The sequence below is a fragment of the Podarcis muralis genome, chromosome 8, assembly GCF_964188315.1.
Source record: "Podarcis muralis chromosome 8, rPodMur119.hap1.1, whole genome shotgun sequence".
NCBI lineage: Eukaryota > Metazoa > Chordata > Lepidosauria > Squamata > Lacertidae > Podarcis > Podarcis muralis.
The window spans coordinates 57,840,518-57,861,463 of NC_135662.1; the positions used below are offsets into that span (position 1 = coordinate 57,840,518).

General features: G+C 44.2%; 1 protein-coding gene across 5 annotated transcripts in view; it reads left to right on the forward strand.

The window, feature by feature from the left end:
- The window catches only part of KIAA0319 (KIAA0319 ortholog), a 29,041-nt gene continuing 8,095 nt past the window's right edge, over positions 1–20,946 (forward strand). For 3 of the 5 annotated variants that reach the window (XR_013393966.1, XR_013393967.1, XM_028737567.2), the window contains exons 1-13: positions 1–477; positions 4,034–4,195; positions 9,213–9,961; positions 10,849–11,041; positions 12,004–12,102; positions 13,137–13,234; positions 14,215–14,302; positions 15,385–15,477; positions 15,582–15,714; positions 17,534–17,762; positions 18,574–18,697; positions 19,698–19,830; positions 20,671–20,819. Coding sequence is in view for 3 of the 5 variants with exons in the window: in XM_028737567.2 (XP_028593400.2) it covers positions 4,141–4,195; positions 9,213–9,961; positions 10,849–11,041; positions 12,004–12,102; positions 13,137–13,234; positions 14,215–14,302; positions 15,385–15,477; positions 15,582–15,714; positions 17,534–17,762; positions 18,574–18,697; positions 19,698–19,830; positions 20,671–20,819 (2,143 nt within the window). In the remaining 2 variants the exon portion in view is untranslated. The remainder of the gene's footprint in view (positions 478–4,033; positions 4,196–9,212; positions 9,962–10,848; positions 11,042–12,003; positions 12,103–13,136; positions 13,235–14,214; positions 14,303–15,384; positions 15,478–15,581; positions 15,715–17,533; positions 17,763–18,573; positions 18,698–19,697; positions 19,831–20,670; positions 20,820–20,946) is intronic. The other 2 variants (XM_028737568.2, XM_028737569.2) reach the window with 2 other exon arrangements.

Sequence of the window (20,946 nt, forward strand, 5' to 3'; positions counted from 1 at the left end):
CGCTTTAGTGGCTGGGAAGGAGGAAGGGAGACCGAGCGTTCGCTGCTGTGTCTGTTTTTTTGTTTTGCTTTGGACAAGAGCATGAAAAAGACTTGCAGGCATCGATCGCCTAGGCTTTGCTAGCTTGGCCTAATAGTACGCACACCCACTTCCAATTTTTATTGCCCTTGGTTACAAAATAATAATAATAATAATAAATCCTCCAACAGCTCCTGCTCCGTCCTGTAAATCTTCGGGAAGACAACGAGGAGGAGCAGATGGGGCACTGAAGGATGCAGCCGTACCCTGCCGAAGCATCAGCTGCTGTCCCTGGCGCCGCCCGATCTCTCTCTCTTTCCTAGCCCCACCCCCTCCTCGCCTCGTCTCTAACCGCCAGGTAAGAAAATCCGAGCTCCCCGCCCGCTTCCATCGTAGGTCGGTGCTGGCGACTTTGTGTCGCATGCAAAGGGAAGCCCTCGCAAGCCGTTTCTGCTTCCAGTAAGTGGGGTGTGGTGGAAAAGGGGTGCGGGGTAGGTCCAGCAATCGCTGGAAGATGCATTTGCTTCGATTTCTCGGTTCTGCTCTGGCCCTGGGTTTTTGTCTTGCACACAGCCAGCCTCTGCTCCCAGCAAGGTGAGATCCCCGTAAGGGTTTTGCAAACGCAAAGGGGAAAGTCAAATATGTTTCATCTCTCTCTCTCTCTTTCCTCCCCCCCCCCCCCCCGCTTTCCCCCGCTGCAACAAAAACAAAAAACAGTGGTCGTCTCCAGGGGAAATGCATTTATTCCTTTTAGTGCCTAGCAGTTTTTGCAAAGAGGCTTTCTCTGCAGCTTCCTCGCCGTGACGGAGCGCTTGTGCATCCGTCACTGGGGGAAAAACCCTGAAGGTAGATATTGTCTGCCTTTTGCATTCATCTTGCAACAAGGAGTCAGATGCATGTCTGCCGGGCTATGTTTTCACATCGCTGTGTGTGGGAACCTCTCCCCCGCCTGCTGCTGAGCAACTAGACGAAGTTGATGGAAAGAGCAGCAATGGCTGGTTGCATCAAGTGATGGGGGACATCTCATAAGAATATATTCTGCAAGGTATAAAAGTGGCTTCTATAAAACAATCACTTGCATGTTCCAAGTTACTTACAACCTTTTGGCTAAGAGAAACCAGAGGCAAATGATTTTTGTTTGCTTGTATGGTATGTACTCATCCAATTTTGCACTGAATGCTTCAAAATGTTTGTGAGAAGCACAGATCAGGGCGATAAGAATTCAGTACTGGTAATATCCCATTTAAAGATGAAACGGAATAGGATTGGGAGACAAATATAGCGAAACATAATGTGCATGTTTACTTGGGACAGCTGCATGCACCGGTGACACTTAATGGATTGCTAGGACTAAATGGTTCCCACGAGCAATATTTAATTTTTTATTTTGTTTTGCATTGCTCCTGTTTGAAATTGAAATGACAAAATAGACGTGCCTGGCGAAAATGTGTTTTAAATTTTAAAATGGATCTTTTCCAGTGTCCATAACACACCCAACAGCTCTCGCAAGTGTTGCCCCCAGAAACTACAAAGCATTATTTTGCCTAAAGCAGGAGTTCCTATCCCTGCCGTCCGTACATATAGGTGGTCATGTTTATAAAGCAGGGAACATCTTCCTGTTAGCCTCCCAATGCCCCCTAAGCACCGGCAGGGACCATGGAATGCCTCACAGTTCCTTCTTCACTTAAAAATTAAAAAGGTAAAATTGCATGTTTTTCAGTCTACCAGACATCTGGTAACAGAGGGGGAATGTGCCATCCTTCCAACATCACTAGGTCCATCTAGGCCCAATAGCCAGCCTACAAATTTGGCAGGAGCATACCAAAAAAGTAGGGGGGCAGTTTATTCTTATGTACACATTAATGTTTTACTTGTATTAATGAAGGCTATATTAACAATGATCATGATCATAATGTGCAGGCCCTGCAGCCGTGTCAGGCCAGGCTGGAGGTGAACTATTTCTAGGTGTGCCAGAACGCAAAAGGAAGATGTCCTGCTGACCTGACCTTCATTCTTCACCTCATTGTTCTTCACTGCCTTCCTTGGCAGTCTGTTTTACTGTTGAACAGCAAATGTTCTTCCTGATGTGGTTTGCAGGCTCCTTCTCATCCAGGCACTGACTAGGCCCAAACCTGCTTAGCTTCAGCAAAGATTGTTGCATCAATGTGCCTTCAAACCACACCCTTGGTCTAGATTTTGTTGTGGTCCAGCATTGCTTAGGGTGAAATAAGCATAAATCTCCTTTAGATCAATGGAGTTAAGGGGTAATTAAGCTTTCCCTGAATACAGAGATCTTTAAACCCCAGGAGTAGCTTTATAAGCTCTGGCTATTTTATATTGACAACTGTTAAGTGCTTTTCTCAAGAAGAGACATGTGTAGCACGGTCATTAAGAGAGAATTATCTTCGTGGCTTGGCAATTTCAAGTTGCTTTCACACACACACACACACACACACACACACCCTTAAGAAAAATACATGGACCTTTATCAGGAAATAAGCAACCAGCGTAGGTTTTCACTGTAATGTAGTTTTTGTAAATATGGAAAAGACTGGTTCCTGTTGTCCTCAGAAACAATGAGTTAAGATGGGATTTTACTGTTTCTCCTCACTTGGAACTTCTTGCTAAGTGTGTATCAAATTTGGAGTCAACTCCTCCAAAACGGGCATAACATAAACATTCAAATAAATAAAAGTGCTACCAATGGATTTTGGCAATTTTTGTGTCTTGGGGTTCCTATTAATGGTGTCTGACCTTTGATCAGCTGTCTGTTACTACACAGATTAAGATACCCTTGGAAAGGCATTTAAAACTGGATGGCTTCAGAAGCGTAGGTTATTTCAAACCAGGTCTATTTCTATTGGCCTCGTGTGTCACAATATAGCATAAATTTCCTTTTAATAATGGCATTTTAATATCTTGCCGGAGCAATTACACTGCTCATTGGCTGCTAGCATGATTGGTTCTTGAAACTGTATAACCTTTCAAAACCTCTCGTCTTTAGAGCTCCCTCGCTATTCAAGGCGACTTCGCCAATTGTTAATGCAGGCATTTGACTAGGCAGCTGTCATATCTGCTTAATTATTCAGTCGCAAAATGACCTTTTAATTGAAGCATCTCCCCACCCCCAGTTATTTAGCAACTAAGAATTTGGTGCATATCTTATCAGCATTTAGCTGAGTGGCTTGATGGCTGTTATTACCCCCTCCCCAAAATAAAAGCTATCAGGATTATTTGCTAGCTGTGCTTTCCGTCGTCATGCTTGCACATCACGATAAGCCAGAGTTGCTGGCTTTATCATGATTTATTCTGAAAGAGCGGCACGCTTCTTTGAAAGAAGCAAACCAAGTTGGCTTCCCATGGTTCTGAACCTGAAATCATGGGGTTTCTTTTTAACCAACCAGTATTGTCAGCCAGCCTTAAACCATGGTAGGGAGTTGTTGTTATTGTTGTTGTTAGTCTTACAAATCTTGGCTTGAAGGAACAGTGGTGGCTGGTAGGACGGAAGGAAGGGAGCCCAGCAGTAGGTGGTGCCAGAGCAAATGACAGTTGCAGCCAGCTAATACTCAGCTTCTACACAACCTCCTCCCTGCTGTGTTTTGCAAGGGTAACGTTGTCACTAAGGAGGAGGAGGAAGATGGCAGACAGTTCTACTCCTGAACTAATGTTAAGAAGCTAGGGAAGGGGGTTGGTTTGGCTGAGAACAGAATGAGGTTGGTGGGGCGGTGCTCCATTTGCCCAAATTGTCCATCTTCCCCTGGATAGGGAGCAACTAAGTAAGATTCCAGATTTGCATCAAGCCAAGTTAATTGTGGCTCCCTGGTTTCTTTCTCTCGTTCCCAACAGGGGAAGAAGAGAGTGGGAGTTGTCAGTTTCACAGTAAACCATGGTCAGGCAGCATTTTTTCCTCGCCTTTTCTGTTTTTTGTCACTGCAATGAGGTAATGTTTGCACACAATTATTTGCTTGCTAATTAATGTTCATCACAACACCCCCCCCCCTTTGCTCCCCTGCAGGCTCCCAGCTGGATATTGGACAGAATTGGCAGAAACGAAGGGTTTTTTTTTAATGCAAAGTCTTCAGATTGCTGAAACTGAGGTTGATATTGCCTGTTTAATGAAGAATGGCTCTTGCGCTAGAACTAGGAACCCTGTGCTTACTCTTGGGAATTCTAACAGGTAGGGCAAGACTCTTCGTACTCATGCTGTATAAATATAAGAAACCATTATTTTGCTTTTGAGGCCAGGAGAGAGAATAACGGTCTGCACACAACCTAGGTTCTCCACTGTGCACGGAACCTCAAAATAATTTCTGACTTGCAAAAGACTCCCAAATGGCTTATGAAGATTGTGACAGCAGTAATAGAAGTATCTTAGTGTCTTAGCACCAGCTGGAGAGTCTAAATGGATGTGCACCGTACAGTATAGACAGGTCACAGTTGCTTGAGCAGTTCAGTCCATACATCACAGTAAACCATGGTCTGAACCAAGGGTCGTTGCTTGTTTTGCTCCCAACAAACATTTGGTAAGCCAAGAAAACCGCTTGGAGAATTTTTGTACAGTCAAGCATTATTTAAATTTTATGAAATGAATAAATTAATAAGAACAAATATTTGCTTCACATCATTGCTCGTTTGTGGCCAAACAACCCATGACTCCTTGGTTCATTAAGTCAAAGGTTGTGGTTTTCTCCTCTCTCTCACTTGTGCAGAGGAGTGAAGCATTCACAGGAAACCATTAACTTTGGTTTACCATGATGTGTGCATGCTATCATTGTAAACACTAAGCTGCCTGAATTTCTGTTTCTTTTAAACCCTTTACAGACCATTTGTGCAGATTGCTGTTGAGGTTTTCCTTTTTTCAGAGTTTTATTTTTATTTGACTCTTTATTTTCCTTGCTCTCGTTTTGCCCCCCCCCCCCAACTGCTAAATCTCCATCTAGAAACAGTGCTCTACTCTTCCTGAAGCAAATGATTTCCCCCTCCCCTCCAAAGGCTTGCCGTGTTTCAGAGAAGAGGAGGCTGCTGGGCACATCAGGAACATGAAAGTAACCCAGAGATAGAATTAAATCCTATTTATTATGTACAGGCGCTTAAAACCACATATAGCTTAACACTGGAGCCTTGGATGAATTTCTGACTTTTGCTTGGTGAAAGATTTTCTTAAGCCCTGCCAAATGTTGCCAGAGTTAGTTAAGCCTTTTTCAGTATGTGGTTAAAAAAATTCTTCCCTCGCCCACACCAGAAGTATAAATGGTCTAAACCACAGAGCCTAGGCCTTGCTGATCAGAAGGTCGGCGGTTCGAATCCCTGCAATGGGGTGAGCTCTCATTGTTCGGTCCCAGCTCCTGCCCACCTAGCAGTTCAAAAGTACATCAAAGTGCAAATAGATAAATAGGAGCACTCCAGCGGGAAGGTAAACGGTGTTTCCGTGCGCTGCTCTGGTTTGCCAGAAGCTATCTGTGGACAAATGCCGGCTCCCTTGGCCTATAGAGTGAGATGAGCGCGCAACCCCAGAGTCGTCCGCGACTAGACCTAACGGTCAGGGATACCTTTACCTTTACCTTTAAGCACCTCTTATGAGGTACCACTTTAGCAGGGCTTGTCATCTGGGCAGCTCAGGGCCTCCCCACACATTGCCTAGGCTTGCCCCCCCCCCCAGGAGATCACTTTGGTGCTGTTAACTTCACCCCGGAGGTGCACTGAAATCTTCAGTATGTTGCTGACATTTTCCTTTGTGATTGTGGGCCTGTGAACCATCCCAACACCTCTCATACTCTGGGAGCTGCTAACTAGACTTGCAATGTTGATGTCGTGAATGCTCAGTTAAAGTGTTCCTTAGTTTTCTGCCTCCATTCAGTAATTCATTTATTTTATTTTAAATTTATGTGTCTTATTCCTAATACTCTGTCATCTACGTCAGTGATCATCAGCAATTTTCCACCATCAGTTAGTCCTAGACCATTCCCTGGGCTCCATGAAAATTGTTTCTTACACTTGTGTTAGAAAGGCTGTCATTTTGCATTTATATAGTTGCTGCAGCTTCACGGACCAAATAATGTAGCTTGACAATGCAATTCTATATGCCCCTAGTCAGAAGTAAACCCTGCTGAGTTTATTGGGGCTTGCCCCATAAAGTGTGCATAGAATTTCAGCCTTGACCACTGAAGTAAAGGCACAGGATGGTATAGATTAAAAATTTCAGCAAAGTTACAGAACGCTGTCATTACACTGTGAGAATTTTTCTGACGCCTTCGCTTTTGCTTCAATCCTATTACATGCTTACCTCTGAGTAAGCCTCACTGAATTCAGTAGGGTTCACTTTTTGAGTAGACATAGTTTGGCTTGCCCTGTTACTTTTGTTTGTCATGTGTATTCTATACTGTCCCCCCCCCCCCCGTTTTTTAAAAATGGCTTTTATTTTTTCTAGTGTAGGACACCTTGAGGCCATTTGGTGATAGGGCAAGATATAAATACCTTAGATAAATAATACCAAACAGATTGTCCATGCTTTCCATACCATCTGTAAAGCTGAAGCCGATTTGACTCACATGGTTCTTAAGGGAATAGACTGGTGCGTGTGTCCTGTTTCCGACATCTTGCTTTCATCCAGTTGTCTCCACCCACAAGGCCTAGAAAACTGCCATTTAAAGGTAATTACAGCTGAGACCTAGATAGATGCATTTAAGTTCATAGTAACAGAGCCAAGCCCAATGCGTATTTTGGATAGAGAGGCCACTCGCATGTGGCTCAAAAAGATTCGGTGGAAGACACTTTTTAATAGATATCTGTTCACTTGCTGCACACGTATTGAAAAGGGCGAAGGCTGTGTCAGATGTTCTGCTGACTCACTGACAATGAAATTAAAGTGACTGTGTAAAAATCATGGCTTTTGCCGTTATGTTTTTATTTTAAGACTGGGATATTAGAGATGTCCTGCTTGCTTGGCTACCCGCTGTTGGAGGCAGGATGAAGGGCTAGATGGATCTTTAGTCTGATTTGACAGGTCTCTTGTTACATTCACCATTAAGAAACTAATGGGATGAACTTAGCTAGGAGGTGGAGAATGTTTTTTTTTTAAAAAAAAATAAATAAAAATAATAACAATAATATAGATAGATAGATAGATAGATAGATAGATAGATAGATAGATAGGATAAGTGAATGTGACAGCATGAGTTTTGGCTTCTAAATGACCAGCAAACATATAAGTCGTATATGGATTACACCACCACTTCTGCAAGCCAGTTTACACTACAGTATGTTGTTCATAGTTAAATTTATGCTGTCCCTCCCAAGAATATAGCGGAGTCAGAGATGATATGCTGAAGTGGCTTGTGCAGTGCTCAGCTCCCGGCTTCCTTATAGTCCTTATTCATACAGTTTTGCATCTTTATCCTTTTTCATTATCCATCCACTCACTTCAGACTTCCTCTGTTTTTGGTTTGAACCAGTGGCGTAGCATGGGTTGTCAGCACCCAGGGCAAGGCAAGTAATTTGCACCCCCTAACCTGTGAGCCAGGTAGGGGCAGAGAGCTGCGAGTGCGAGTGCGCCCCCCAGATGTTGCGCCCGGTGCGGCCGGCCCCCCTGCACCCCCCACGCTACACCACTGGTTTGAACTACTGTCCCATCTGCATGCATGCATGAGCAGCATGGGCGTAGCCAGGATTTTTATTGGAGGGGGCAGGACTTTTGTTAGGGGGGCCAGAACCGATGTGATTGGTCAGTTAGTTAAGTATTTCTGTTGTCTTGATCTAAGGGGGGCAGCTGCCCCTCCCTGACCCCCTTGGCTATGCCCATGATGAACAGAGTGGAATCCACTTCCTTGCTGGTAACAGGTGTGGTGTGTGTGTGTGTGTGTGTGTGTGTGTGTGTGTGTGAATGAAAACAACCACATCTGCAAGCCATACCTGCAAGGCCAACTGTGAGAGTCTGTCCCCTCATAATCCTCACTTGGCTGGGAATGTTAGCAGTGATTGGCTGGAAAGGACCTTCCAATGGGCCCCATCTGTGTGGTTCTTTCATTGACTTCCTTCATGCCCAAGTAGCGTGGGATTGCAGCATAAAATGCTGTAGGCGCATATAGGCAGGGCTTGAGATGCCTTATGCGATTTGATTCTGAGGAAGAGCTCAGCAGCAAAAATAATAGCTGACAAAGAATAATTGGGGATGGACGGACTGGGGGGGAGGAATCAAGGTCTTAAAACACCATCGCCGCATCATTTACTGTTAATTAGTCATTTGCGTACTGTCTGAATTGGTTCTTCAGCAGGATCCCAGAAATAAAGTAGTTTGCTTAAAGCAGAGGATAGCTCTTTGCCTTGTAGAAGTGCCTAACTCTGATTCCCTGCAAACCAGATGCTCCCTTTTTTAGTGACTCAGCAGGCTGCATTGCCTAGTAAGCTTCTTTGTGTGCTACCCCTATTTCAGTGGCAGCTTAAAAAAACAAAGACCTTTCATTGTACCTCTCTCCAAAATAAGTGAGATGGATGCAGTGATATGTCACTTCCAAAAATAGGGGGAGCAGAATTCCCCGTCTTCAGGCTCTAGTTGGAAAACCATCTTTTGCTCTCTGATGGACAAGAGCTGTGATTTATTCCCCCCCCCCCTTTCTTAGGCTCGTTTGAAAGGAAGGTGCAGTCAAAGAAGGGATCTGATTCTTGTTACTTTTAATTGAGTTTTTAATTATTCGAGTGACGATTCAAGTGATTCCTTGTTGATAAAGTGACTACTCTCTAGGTAAAGGGTAAAGGGACCCCTGACCATTAGGTCCAGTCGTGGCCGACTCTGGGGTTGAGGCGCTCCTCACTTTATTGGCCGAGGGAGCCGGCGTACAGCTTCCGGGTCATGTGGCCAGCATGACTAAGCCGCTTCTGGCGAACCAGAGCAGCGCACGGAAACACCGTTTACAGGAGTGGTACCTATTTATCTACTTGCACTTTGACGTGCTTTCGAACTGCTAGGTTGGCAGGAGCTGGGACCGAGCAACGGGAGCTCACCCCGTCACAGGGATTCAAACCGCCGACCTTCTGATCGGCAAGTCCTAGGCTCTGTGGTTTAACCCACAGTGCCACTCTCTAGGCAACATTAAATTAGTATAAATTAATGAAGCTTTTTTAAAAATGAGAATTCATTGTAAGGGGAAGGACTTTTCAGCACTCCTGCTCTCTTGTGATATGAGTACCTATCATTTCAGGGTGTTTCTGCGAACAGTGCAGAGAAGGAGCCAAGTATTCAGATGCAATAATATCTCCTAATTTAGAAACCATGAAGATTATGCGGGTCCCCCATGCTGTGTCGGTGTCAGACTGCACGGCAGCCTGTTGCGATCTTTCCGACTGTGACTTGGCCTGGATGTTTGAACGGCACTGCTACATCGTCAGTTGCCAACGTAAAGGGAACTGCGAGCCCAAGAAGATGGAGAAGGTGAAGTCCTCTTTGACTTTTGTGCTAAGGCCTCCTCAGAGGCCCTCTGCACTGCTGGGGTACGGGCAGGTGCCATCAAAGGTCCTCCGCCCAATGGCGCTGCAGGGCGACCCATCAGACGAAGTCAGCAGCCTGAAGGAGCTGTCCTTCCTCAGTCGGGAGGAGAGCCCAGACTACCCAGATGAATATGGCGATATGGAGCAGAACCCCTTTCGGTTGAGCCTCAAGCCTGAAGAGAAGGAGGATGTGAACTATGCTGACTGGAGTTTGTTGGTGGCAACTGAGAATGGCTTCAATTCTTCAGGGCTCAGTGATGGAAACAAACATGTTGACCTGGTCAGAAGTGAAGAGGAGAGAGGTCCTTTGGAGACTCCTATAGGTGCAAATGAATCCGAGGGAAACCATGTCACCGAACATCCCGGAGAGTTGCCAGAGATCATGTTGGGCATGATGGAGAAATCTGCAAATGAATTAGGTTTTCAACCGCCTGATGAAACCAACAGCAGCTGGCAGGAAGAGGTATGTTATCAGTATTTCATTTTTTGAAATAGCATTGGAGTAACATAGAAATCTGCAAATAAAATACAGTTTGGTTTGCCACCAAACTAGATTTTTTTCGTGGATTCTTTGGTGGGAACCTATGGCTGTTAAAATGGAATAAAATTGATAAAAGGCTTGTGCTGCTGGTAGAATTTTAGCCTAATCTTTGTTTGGGACAGTTAAATTCTTGCTCATGTAACCGGGAGTTGATTTTAAGAAACAGCCCTTAGTTAACGCGGAAAATTAGCAGTAGTTTTTGTTGTTTGTGAAAGCTGAAAAGCCTAGATTAGTGCTGATTAATCCTAGATTAATTTAGGAAAGCCTAGATTAATTTAAATACACTTCCTTTCCCCCTCCACTTGCATTGCATATCTTTTGGGCAACTCAGATAAATAAGATTTCATTGTGCTAGTTGTACAGAAGGACAGGAAATTTCTGTCGCCTGGATTTAATAAGCATTTTGATTTGTGTGCTATCATATCTCACTTTACTGTTGGTCTCCTATATAGCTATGAGGGTGCCAGGTGATGTACTGCTTTCACTGCTTGTAGAGGGAATTCTTTTGCAGAATTTGCATGGGTGTGTGTTTCTTTATCTCCAGCGGTCCCATCCTGTTTTTTTGTCCAGTTTTCATAGCAGAGCTGGAAAAATCCCAGTCATCTACTTTCCCAGGTACTTAAATATTTGATGCTGGGACTTGGGAATGTACAATGTCTCTCATCCCATATGTCACTGGTAAATACGATTGATTCTAGCTGTAACATAATTTTGCACTTCTACTTCCAATACAGTGTTTACGATGTGTGTCATAATGTGAGAGGGGAAATATACACAATAATTATATATCCCTGCAATTCATCTTGTAGGTTCTAACAACTTCCCATAATCCTTCTTCATCAGACACCCTGGGGTTTCTCTCCACCACTGCAACACGAACTCAAACATCAGACCTGCGAAATCTTATGCAGGATGATGCCACACCCCTTCCCACCGGTCCTGTTTTCACCCAAGCTACTGCCACAGATCATGTATCGTTGTCCACTTCTGCCACCAAAGATGGTAATGTAAATTCTTTTGAGAATAAGGCTGCAATCCTAACTGCGCTTATCTGGGAGTAGACCCCACTGAATTCAATAGGAGTTACTGTACTTTTCCGTGTTGTAACACGCCCCAATGTATAAGAAGCCCCCTCTTCTTTGGGACTCCAAATTGAGAAAATGCGGGAAAATTGCCCAAACTTGCTGAGCTTTCTTTTTTGGAGGGGTGCCAAAAATTGCTTACCCACGGGACCAACACAGCCGATCACACGCACATCAACGAAGCGACCAATCGGCTGATCGCTCACCAACAGCAAACGCCAATCGTCCACTCAGTTGCCGCAGCAGCCAATATCCTGCGGAACTTGACGCAACAATCAATCACCTGCCGAAACACCGCTGACAGTCTCCGGCTCATAGCAGCCACCAATCGCCCGTCCAACCTCACCACTATCTGTGTATAAGACGACCCCACTTTTTAAGCTTAATTTTTCAAGAAAAAAACATAGTCTTATACACGGAAAAATATGGTACTTCTGAGTGGATGTATCTAGGACGGCACTGAAATCAGAAGTGCTAACTTCTCAAACTGCTGCTTGAATCAGGCTTGTAAAAAGCTGCTTAGCTGCTTGCATGTGGTGAGGAAGAGAAGAATCTTTTAAAGCAGGGAGAAATCCTCATGCTGAATAAACTATCTGCTTAACGCTTCATCAAATAAAATGCATTATTATTATTATTATTATTATTATTATTATTATTATTATTATTAAGTTTCAGCTTCAGAGGGTATATACATCAAGTCTTGTTGAGAAAACAACTGTCCTAAACCATTATTATTAATATACTTAGAATCATAGAACTGTAGAGTTACAGTTGTATGCTTTACCGACTGAGCTATCCCAGCTGTTTCAGCAATAGAAAATTCTTGCCATGCTTTCCTCAATACATTGTTTTAAAATAACTTTTTAAAAAATTTATACGCAGTAAAGGAACTCCTGGTGTCGGCTGGAGATAATCTACAAGTAACTTTACCAGAAAACGATGTTGAATTGCATGCGTTTGTAGTCACGCCATTCCTTTCAGGTGAGTTCTTGATGCAAGTGGGATGGAGGAGAAAAGCACTAAGTTGCTTGTCTTATGCTAGAAACCATGTAGAGACTATCGACAAAAATCTGAATTAACTATGGTTTGCCCAAACCAGTTTCCTTCCACATTCATTTGAAATGGAAAACTATAGTTTCTTGCAAAGTGAAACCCCTTATTTCTTCCTCTTGCAAATGAAGGGCTGGTACATGCGTGTGAATTCGAGCATGGTTCGCTTGCTTTGTTTAAGCTGGGCCAATTATTCTCTCGTAAGATTCTAAATTATTCAGATATTAAATATGCAAAGTCAGTAAATGTATGCAAAATAGGGAAATCTGCATGAACATTGTTGGCTGGCACAGCTAATGCTGAGTATCAACTTTGTGTTTGGCACCAACTTTTAAATGCGAAAAAGGTGAATAAGGTTTAATAGCTTCATGTAAGCTCAGGGAGAACAAATGAGGGAAGTAAGGATAGAAGATTTTTCAGAGACAAAGTCATTTTAAACTGATGGGAACAGTTAGATTATTGCACAGTATAAAAGTCAGAAATTCTACGAGTAATTCACACATATTAGATGGCTTATGTGGTGTGGCCATTCATACTGATTATGTATAAAAACTTCGCTTGTTAATCAATTTGGCTAGTTCAATTTTTAGGAAATAGGGACAGTAGACAGTGATCATGCATGCAGCACAATTCTCCCATAACTGGGCCCCAGTTCAGATACTAATGCAATCTTCACATGATGTAGGATTGCCATTTGTTTTCTTCATTTCCCTGCACCCCATGCTGACGTTCATTTGTGCGGAGGACTTGCTCATGCAATTTCTACCCTTCCTAGTAGAAGGGAAAATAAATCATGTGAGCAGACAACCACTGTAAAATGTTCCGCTTATACCTTAAGCGGTGGAAGGCAGTGGGGGCTTACGTTTCTTCACCCCATGAAAGCTCGGCAAACATCAGAGCCAGGATCAGGCCTCTCTTCCAAAGAAGAACCATAACCAGTTGCTGTGCTGCTTCCTCCTTTTCAGAATCGGCCTATAGTTATGAGTGGAGCTCGATGAGTCACCCTGATGGTTACAATGGTGAAATGGAGGGCAAGCACACGCCAACACTGAAACTTTCTCAAGTAAGTGAGCTGCTCCTTAGGGAGACTTGACTCGTGTTTACCGCACACTCAGCTACTGTGGGTAATGGCTTTAGAGATGCTTTGCTGTAAGGCAGTCACGTCAGTTACAAGTTGCCGTTGTCAATGGGCCTATTTCTCTCCAGATTAGGGTGGTGCTCCTGGTGGCTGGCGCCAAGTGAGATTCCTGAAAATATACCTGTTGGCACCTAAAGAACTTGGTGCTGTTCTAGCCCTGGTGTCAGGAGCCAGAGTCAGGAGCCGGTCTGTAATAAAACACCTGGTGCCTGTGAAGTTAACTCTTTATTCAAAGAAACCAAAACAGTGCAGGCCTAGTGATCCCGTCAACTCTTCCCAGTAGGTCTTGCACCAATGTGGCAGTTGCAAGGACCGAAGGTCCCTGTCTTCACACTGCTAAGGCTCCTTCCCTGGTTCCTTCCCCTTGTCTCTCTTTTCTCTGCCCTCTTCATTTCTCTGCGTGTTCTGGGAGAGGAGCTGGTCACAGCAGAAGGGGGAGATTCCCTGGCTTCTTCAGCAGCCTGCCTCGTCTCTGTCTCTCGGCCTGCCTCCTCTCCTGCTTCTGATTCTAGATTGCTCTCTGCCCCAGCCTCTTCCTGCTCACTAAACCCTGTCGCCTGATCAACTCTTATACGTAGGCAGTTCAGGAATATGGTAGACTATCTTACTGGGGGCGCTTCCAGTCTCTGCAAGATTTTCTTGTTTGTACTCAGCTCATACCTTGTGCTACCTGTATATATATTACATTTCCCTTTATTTCAGACTTCTGGGAGGCACAGCTGCAATGTTCTGAGTTCCTCCCGACCACCCCTAAGTTATTCTGGGTGGCAGCAGAGATGCTTCTTCATGATGATAATTAAGCTCTGGGTTTGATGAACACTCAAACCTCTTGCATTTTTTGTTATATTGTACCATGTGAAGTCCTATGTGTTACCGGAGATACATTTAAAAATCCTCTGTTACAGCTGCCAGTAGGTGCCTATGTCTTCAAAGTGACTGTTTCTGCTGAAAATGCATTTGGAGAAGGATTTGTCAATGTCACTGTCCAACCAGGTAAATCAGTTTTTCAGACAGTTAAAACTAATATCCTCCTCTCACCATACCTGCATGCCAGTTTGACGAATGGTTCTTTTAATCAGTTCTGAATTTCATCAGAGAGTGAGCAGCTGTAAAAGCTTCACATTTTTATATCGCATTTGTGTAACATTCCTGCTTTGCCTTTAGAGGGAACCACAGGGTGGTAAATGTTCAAGTGCATCCAGCCTTGTAATTTCCTGCTCTTCTGATTTTATTTGTGGGGCAGTTACCCTAGATGAGCACTTGATTCGCACATTCCATGTTAGTGTCTCTCCTCCCCTCTTCCTGCCGCATGTTCAGGATCTACAGTACAGCATTTTGGGGCAAGAAGGTGGAAAAGGGACTCAGGTTGCCCATGCAAATAGTTTTGTGTTGAGCACTGGGTATGACATGCCCACTTGCATGGGCCTTTTGGTTTCTGCACCCATCTCCGCCCCCCCTTCATTTTGGACCCATTTATTATAAAATATGATGAGGTCCAGATGTATGTAAGCCTCTGTTGTGGTGTACTTCACTTATCCAACAGAATGGGATATTGAAATATTTCTTATTCCATGTTTATCTGACATTTCCTCCAAGGAGTTTGTGGTGGCATACCTGGTTATCCTTGTCCTCATTTGATCTTTAGTCACAACAACCTTGTGAGGTAGAGTTAGGCTAGGGGACTGTGACTGGCCCAAGGCCCACCCAGTCACCTTCCTGGCTGAATTGGGTGAATTGGACTCTGGTCTTTTCCAGCTTAAGAATTTAAGTAGCCTGGGATTGGGGGGGGGGGGGTTGGTTGTCCCCTGTAACCGCAAGCCAGGCACAACTTATCCAGTTTGGGATTGTACCAGAAGGTGGCTTTGCTAAATCATAATTTACAAGGATCGGTTTTTCTATTGGTTATGACTTTTTTTTTTAACCTACTGCTTTTATATTAACTGTTTAATCTTGTTCAGCAACTAGTGAATGCTTTTTGGCTGTGGAATAAGCACAAAGCTATCTCAGGCTGATCGAGTCGTGCAGGATGGCCTTATTTAATTAAGCACGGGGTTCTGTTTCTCCCCTTCCCGCAGCTGTCAGAATAAATCAGCCGCCTGTTGCTATCGTATCTCCAAAAGCCCAGGAAATTTCTTTCCCTACAACTTCTGCTTCCATTGATGGGAATCGTAAGTACCAGGCAGCAACTGTGGCTTTGCAGTGTCATTAGAATTGCTCACAGGGATACCAGCTTATTAATTTATGATTCCGCGGCATTTCCCTTCCAACACAGAAAGTACTGATGATACTGAAATAGCCAGTTACCACTGGGAAGAAATTGAAGGTCCCCCTAGAGAAACGAAGGCATCAGCTGATACACCAGTTTTACATCTGTCTGAGCTCGTGCCTGGCAATTACACTTTCAGGTGAGAGGCCTACATTTTTGCGTTTGGCTCCTCAGACCACAACTTGGGGATGGACAAGTCAGAGGAAAAGGCAACCAAAGTTATTTGTTTACGTTAGTTAGTATAATGCCCTTCACCCAAAGATCACAGGGTGGTTCCCAACATAAAAATAGAAAACGAGAACACAAAATGCGTAATAGTAAAGAACAAACCAATAATCCCCCTCCCACAAATACATTTAAAAGGCTATAGAATGTTAATCACCCAAAGGCGTGGTTACAGAGAAAAGTTTTGGTCTGGCCCATAGATATATGTAATGAAGATGCCAGGCAAGTCTCCCTGGAGAGAGCATTCCACAAACGGGGAGCCACCGCAGAAAAGGCCTGTTCTCGGGTTGCCACCCTCTGGACCTCTCGTGGAGGAGGCACATGAGGAAGGGCCTCAGAGGATGATCACAGGGTCTGGGTTGGTTCCTATGGGGAGAGGTGGTCCTTGAGGTATTGCAGTCCTGAGCCATAATGATCAAGGGGGTGGTGTGACCTCCCCCTATGAGGAAAGGTTGCAGCATTTGAGACTTTTTAGTTTAGAGAAAACATAAAAGGTAATAAGATAGAAGTCGGTAAGGTTATACATGATATGGAGAAAGTGGAAAGTATTATGTACTGAAGTTCTCACCCTGGGCCAGCAGGGGGATACTGTAGATAGTTATGCAAATAAGGGATCGAAAGTGATGTTCAGTGATTGGATAGTTTTAGTAAATTGTTACAGTTACATTGTACTGGAGCTCTATATAAGCAGGCTGACTGAACCCTTCAGTTCAGTTCTGTCCTGGCCTGTGAATAAACAAGAGCTGTTTGAAGAATCACTGTGTAGTCTGATATGTTCACCCACAACTTAACAGAAAGAGAGAAGTTACTTCTCCTCTCATAACCCTAAAACTTGTGGACACCCAACAAAGCTGAATATTGGAAGATTTCAGGACAGATGGAAGGAAAGTACTTCATCGCACAGTCCGTGTTTAAACTATGGAACCTGCTTCCACAGCAGGCAGTGAGAGGATTGGATAAATTCACGGAGGAGAGGGCTATTGATGGCTACTAGCCATGATGACTGGTTCTGAATACCAGTTGCTGGAAACCACAGGAAGGGAGAGTCTTGTTCTTCTTGTGCTCGAATCCTGCTTGTTGGTTTCCTACAGGCAACTGTTCAGCCACTGTGAGAACAGGATGCTGTACTAGATGGGCCATTGGCCTGATCCAATGGACCTTTCCTATGCCTGACATTGTATATTACCTCAGACATGGAAAAGGTGGGTGTGGTTTGCCTCCAGCCTGTCAGGCCGATCTTGAAGGCCTAATGGACCTAGGGTTGCCATATTTCAAAAAGTGAAAATCTGAACACAATACTTGTTAGGCTTTTTTTTTGGCAAAGTTGTTGAGCTCCCCCCCCCCCCCCAAACGAAGAAGTTCTTGAGCTATTTTTAAGGAAATTCACCAAAATCTAGACTTCCTACATGGGTTGTCATACGTCTGTATTTTCCCGGATATTTCAGTCTCTGGAGAATCAGCAGAGAACATCAGCAGATTCTTGGATATGGGAGGGGTGAAATCTCCTCAATTTCACCAATTTCCTCCCGGACACTGGTTTTGACTGATGTATTCCAGCTATGTCCGGGAAATTCCAGACTTATGGCCACCCTAGATGGACCGAGTTAGGTCCATGGTCTCTGGATTCTGCACTCCTGAGGTAGAAGGAATCAGTGCATCTGAATTTTGAGAATGGGAGAAAGCACACATTCAATATCATTAATTATTCACATATCTTTCCTCTTCCTTTTTAGGTTAACAGTGATTGACTCCAGTGGAGCAGCTAACTCTACAGAAGCCTCACTGAGGGTCCATAAAAAAGTGGACTTCCCTCCTGTTGCCAATGCAGGGCCAAATCAGGAAATCAGTTTGCCTCGCAACTCCGTCACAGTGAATGGAAATCAGAGCAGTGATGATTATGAGATAGTCAGCTATGAGTGGTCCCTGAGCCCGAAAAGTCGAGGCAAAGTGGTAGCAATGCAGGTAAATGGAGATCGTCTTGCCTCATTTAATAATATCCACCACCACACCCGCCCCCCAGTAGCTTTCAGATCAGGAGTTTTGTGGTGCTTAGTGAAAACAGGCAAAAAAAGCCTGGTTGCACTTTGTATTGTGCAGGAAATGGTGAACATTACCTTGAAACACTTAGTCTCTTCTATTTTTGCCCTGGCTAGGAAGACACTTGGACACTATACTTAGAGTGGACCCTGTAAAATATTGCATGGGACTTTAAAAACTAGTCATTTCAGTGGGTCTACTGCGACCAAGTCTGGATCCGACCATCTGTGTTTAGGCAAAGGAGCAATAGTGAGTTTTGGACATGGTGACCACACTTAATGTCACAGATGTTGAACTGGTGCGTTCGAAGTTCTGCAGAATATTGTAAGCCTATTCAGGTGGTTGTGAAATATTTGTAAAATATTTCTGTATAATGCAGAGGTTTTCACCCTTTTTGGGTCCACTTGACCAACTACATTCTTTCTGTGTCACCCCTGTGGGGCTCAGGAGCCCAGTTATGTCACCCCTTGCCTGCAGAGCTGGCAGCCCCTCACCCCTTTTTGAACCCTCCCTTGAGTTTTCCCTCAGCCTCCTCTCCTCTCCCCTCTCCTTGGAAAGAGGGACAGAGGCTAGTGTTCTTGCGGCACCCCTGACCATCATTCAAGGCACCCCAGGGTGCCACGGCACACTGGTTGAAAACCACTGGTATAATGATTTGTTACGATAATAGAAAGCTTTGTACTATTAACATTTGCCTCATTATTTCCCGGTTTTCCTCCCACACCTCATTACCCAGGGGGTGAGGAGTCCCTACCTCCAGTTATCGTCAATGCAAGAAGGCGAATACACGTTTCAGCTGACTGTTACTGATTCTGCTGAACAGCAGTCTACAGCTGAAGTCACGGTGATTGTCCGGCCCGGTAGGCAGATTTATAGTATATTTGACTTAACAGAACATCCTTCAGCTGGCTGGCTGCTGAACCTCTATGTACATGAGCTAACAAATCTAAATCTGACCTTTCATAGTAAGTGGAAGGAGGAGGAGGAAAGACTGCTTGCCTGCCAGGCAGCCTCCGTTATTTAGGAATGTGCTGAGCACAGAGGCCAGGCAATAATAGGAGCTGAACGCACAAATGCCCCACCCACTCCATAGGACTGAAGTGCTTTGTCAGTTAGCATGATATTTTTTTTAGGTTAAACCTAGTTCATACTGGCATTCAACATCTGCAATACGTTGGCCGAGTATTGCTGTTGCTGATACATATCTCGTTGAGTAACCCATGGAAAACCCAGAAGAATGCAGCTTTGCCATCAAAGGTTGCTTCCAAGTAGTGGCATGGCAGATGAAAGGATTGAGCCTTGCCACTACTTTTTTCTGGGCCACCAGGAGAAGGTTGCTTGTCCCTCCTGGAACACATGGCCGCCAGGTCAATTTCTGTCCTTGGTGTGAAATAGAACTTGAGCCCTCTAGTACTGTTCACAGCAGATTACTGTGAGGATGTTAGAATTCCTGCTCCGTGATTGCAGTCATGGGATCACATGACAGTATAGGTTTTGACTCCACAGAGTGGGAAGTGACGGAGACAGGATGTTTGTGTTACTGTGTTCCGTGAAGTGGAACTATCGTCCTTTGTTCTTTCTCTTTGCTGTCTGATGCTAGAGAGAGAGGGAGCCATGTTGCAGTGCTCCGTGTGTGTTTACTCCTCTGTTTACTAGGAGAGGGCACGCTAGATATATAGGCATGCTCTTTGCATTGCTTTCTCATCCAGGACACAGGACGAGAGGTGGATTAAGTGATATTCCAAGTCACTCCTGGTACCGTTAATACAATAGCCCTTGGAGGAGAGGATAAGCCTTGTCAGTTATAGACTAGAAAACACAGACTGTATTTTGAGCAATTTTTGCTTTGTTTCGCTGCAGAAAAGAATAGCCCCCCAACAGCCGTGGCTGGGCCAGATAAGGAGTTGACATTCCCTGTCCAGAGCACCGTTCTTGATGGAAGCATGAGCACTGATGACTTAGGCATTGTTTACTATCACTGGGAGAATATCAGGTATTTTGTAAGAGTGGAGGAACGTATCTGGTGGGGCCAAACTAGTGTCTCCTACCACGTTACACAGAAGGAACTTGAAAAGCTTGGGGTGGATTGGAGCCATTTAGGCTTACTGCTAGTTTCTGCATGAACCAAACAAACTCCCAAGTTTATATACATCAATATTGTTCATGCCAAATACTGTTTTGTTTATTTTGTAAAATGCTAATAATTGTCCACTATTTTTGCTGCATTCACGTAGCCAGAGGAAGAATGCGGTACTGTAGATTAATGAGAACTTTCATAATTCAGTTGAAAATGAATGTACTTTTCTCAGGGATTACCATTTGATCTCCAAGGCATCCCTGTACATATCACAGATATCTCAAAGCCACTCAGATTTCTGAACTGAGTTTTGAGGCCTCTTAGGTAAAGTTTCTGGCTGAATCTGAAAAACCTGCAAGCCTTGGCCTTTTTAAAACTGCCATCCATTATGTAAGTTTGCAGGGAGGTTTGCAAGTGAATTTCAGGCCCTCAAGTGAATATCAGTTTAAAGAAGTAAAATGCCAAATTCTACCTGCTACAGATGGAATGTTGACACTGTTTGAACCCGTTTGACGAGCTAACCTGAAGAAGCCAAATGATTTGCATTTCTCACCAGTTTCAATAGCTAGTGTGGAAAGTTGCTATTGGCACTCTTATTCAGCATGAAGAAGTATTCTCTTGAAGCTTCAAAAATGTTCATGCCACCACCCCCAGAACTTGCTCCGTTTACTAAAATAGCACTTTTTGTTTAAACTGAGTTGACTCTGGTTCCTAGGTTATGCCTTCCTCTTCCTTTTTCTTTTTGCTCCGTTGCAGTGGGCCAACCTCTGTGCAAATGGAAGACACTGATAGCGCAGTCGCAACCGTCACAGGCCTGCACGTTGGAACCTACCATTTCAGACTGACCGTCAAAGACAGCCAAGGACTAAGCAGCACAGCCACAATCTCTGTGACTGTCAAGGAGGGTAAGGCTTACTGCCCCATTCACATTTGATTGGAGGTTTATAGGCTCCTCTCCCAACAAGGAAGTTGAGCTCACAACAAGAAACAGAGCATTTGAAAACAACATAGAGCAGTTCTGTGAATATCACG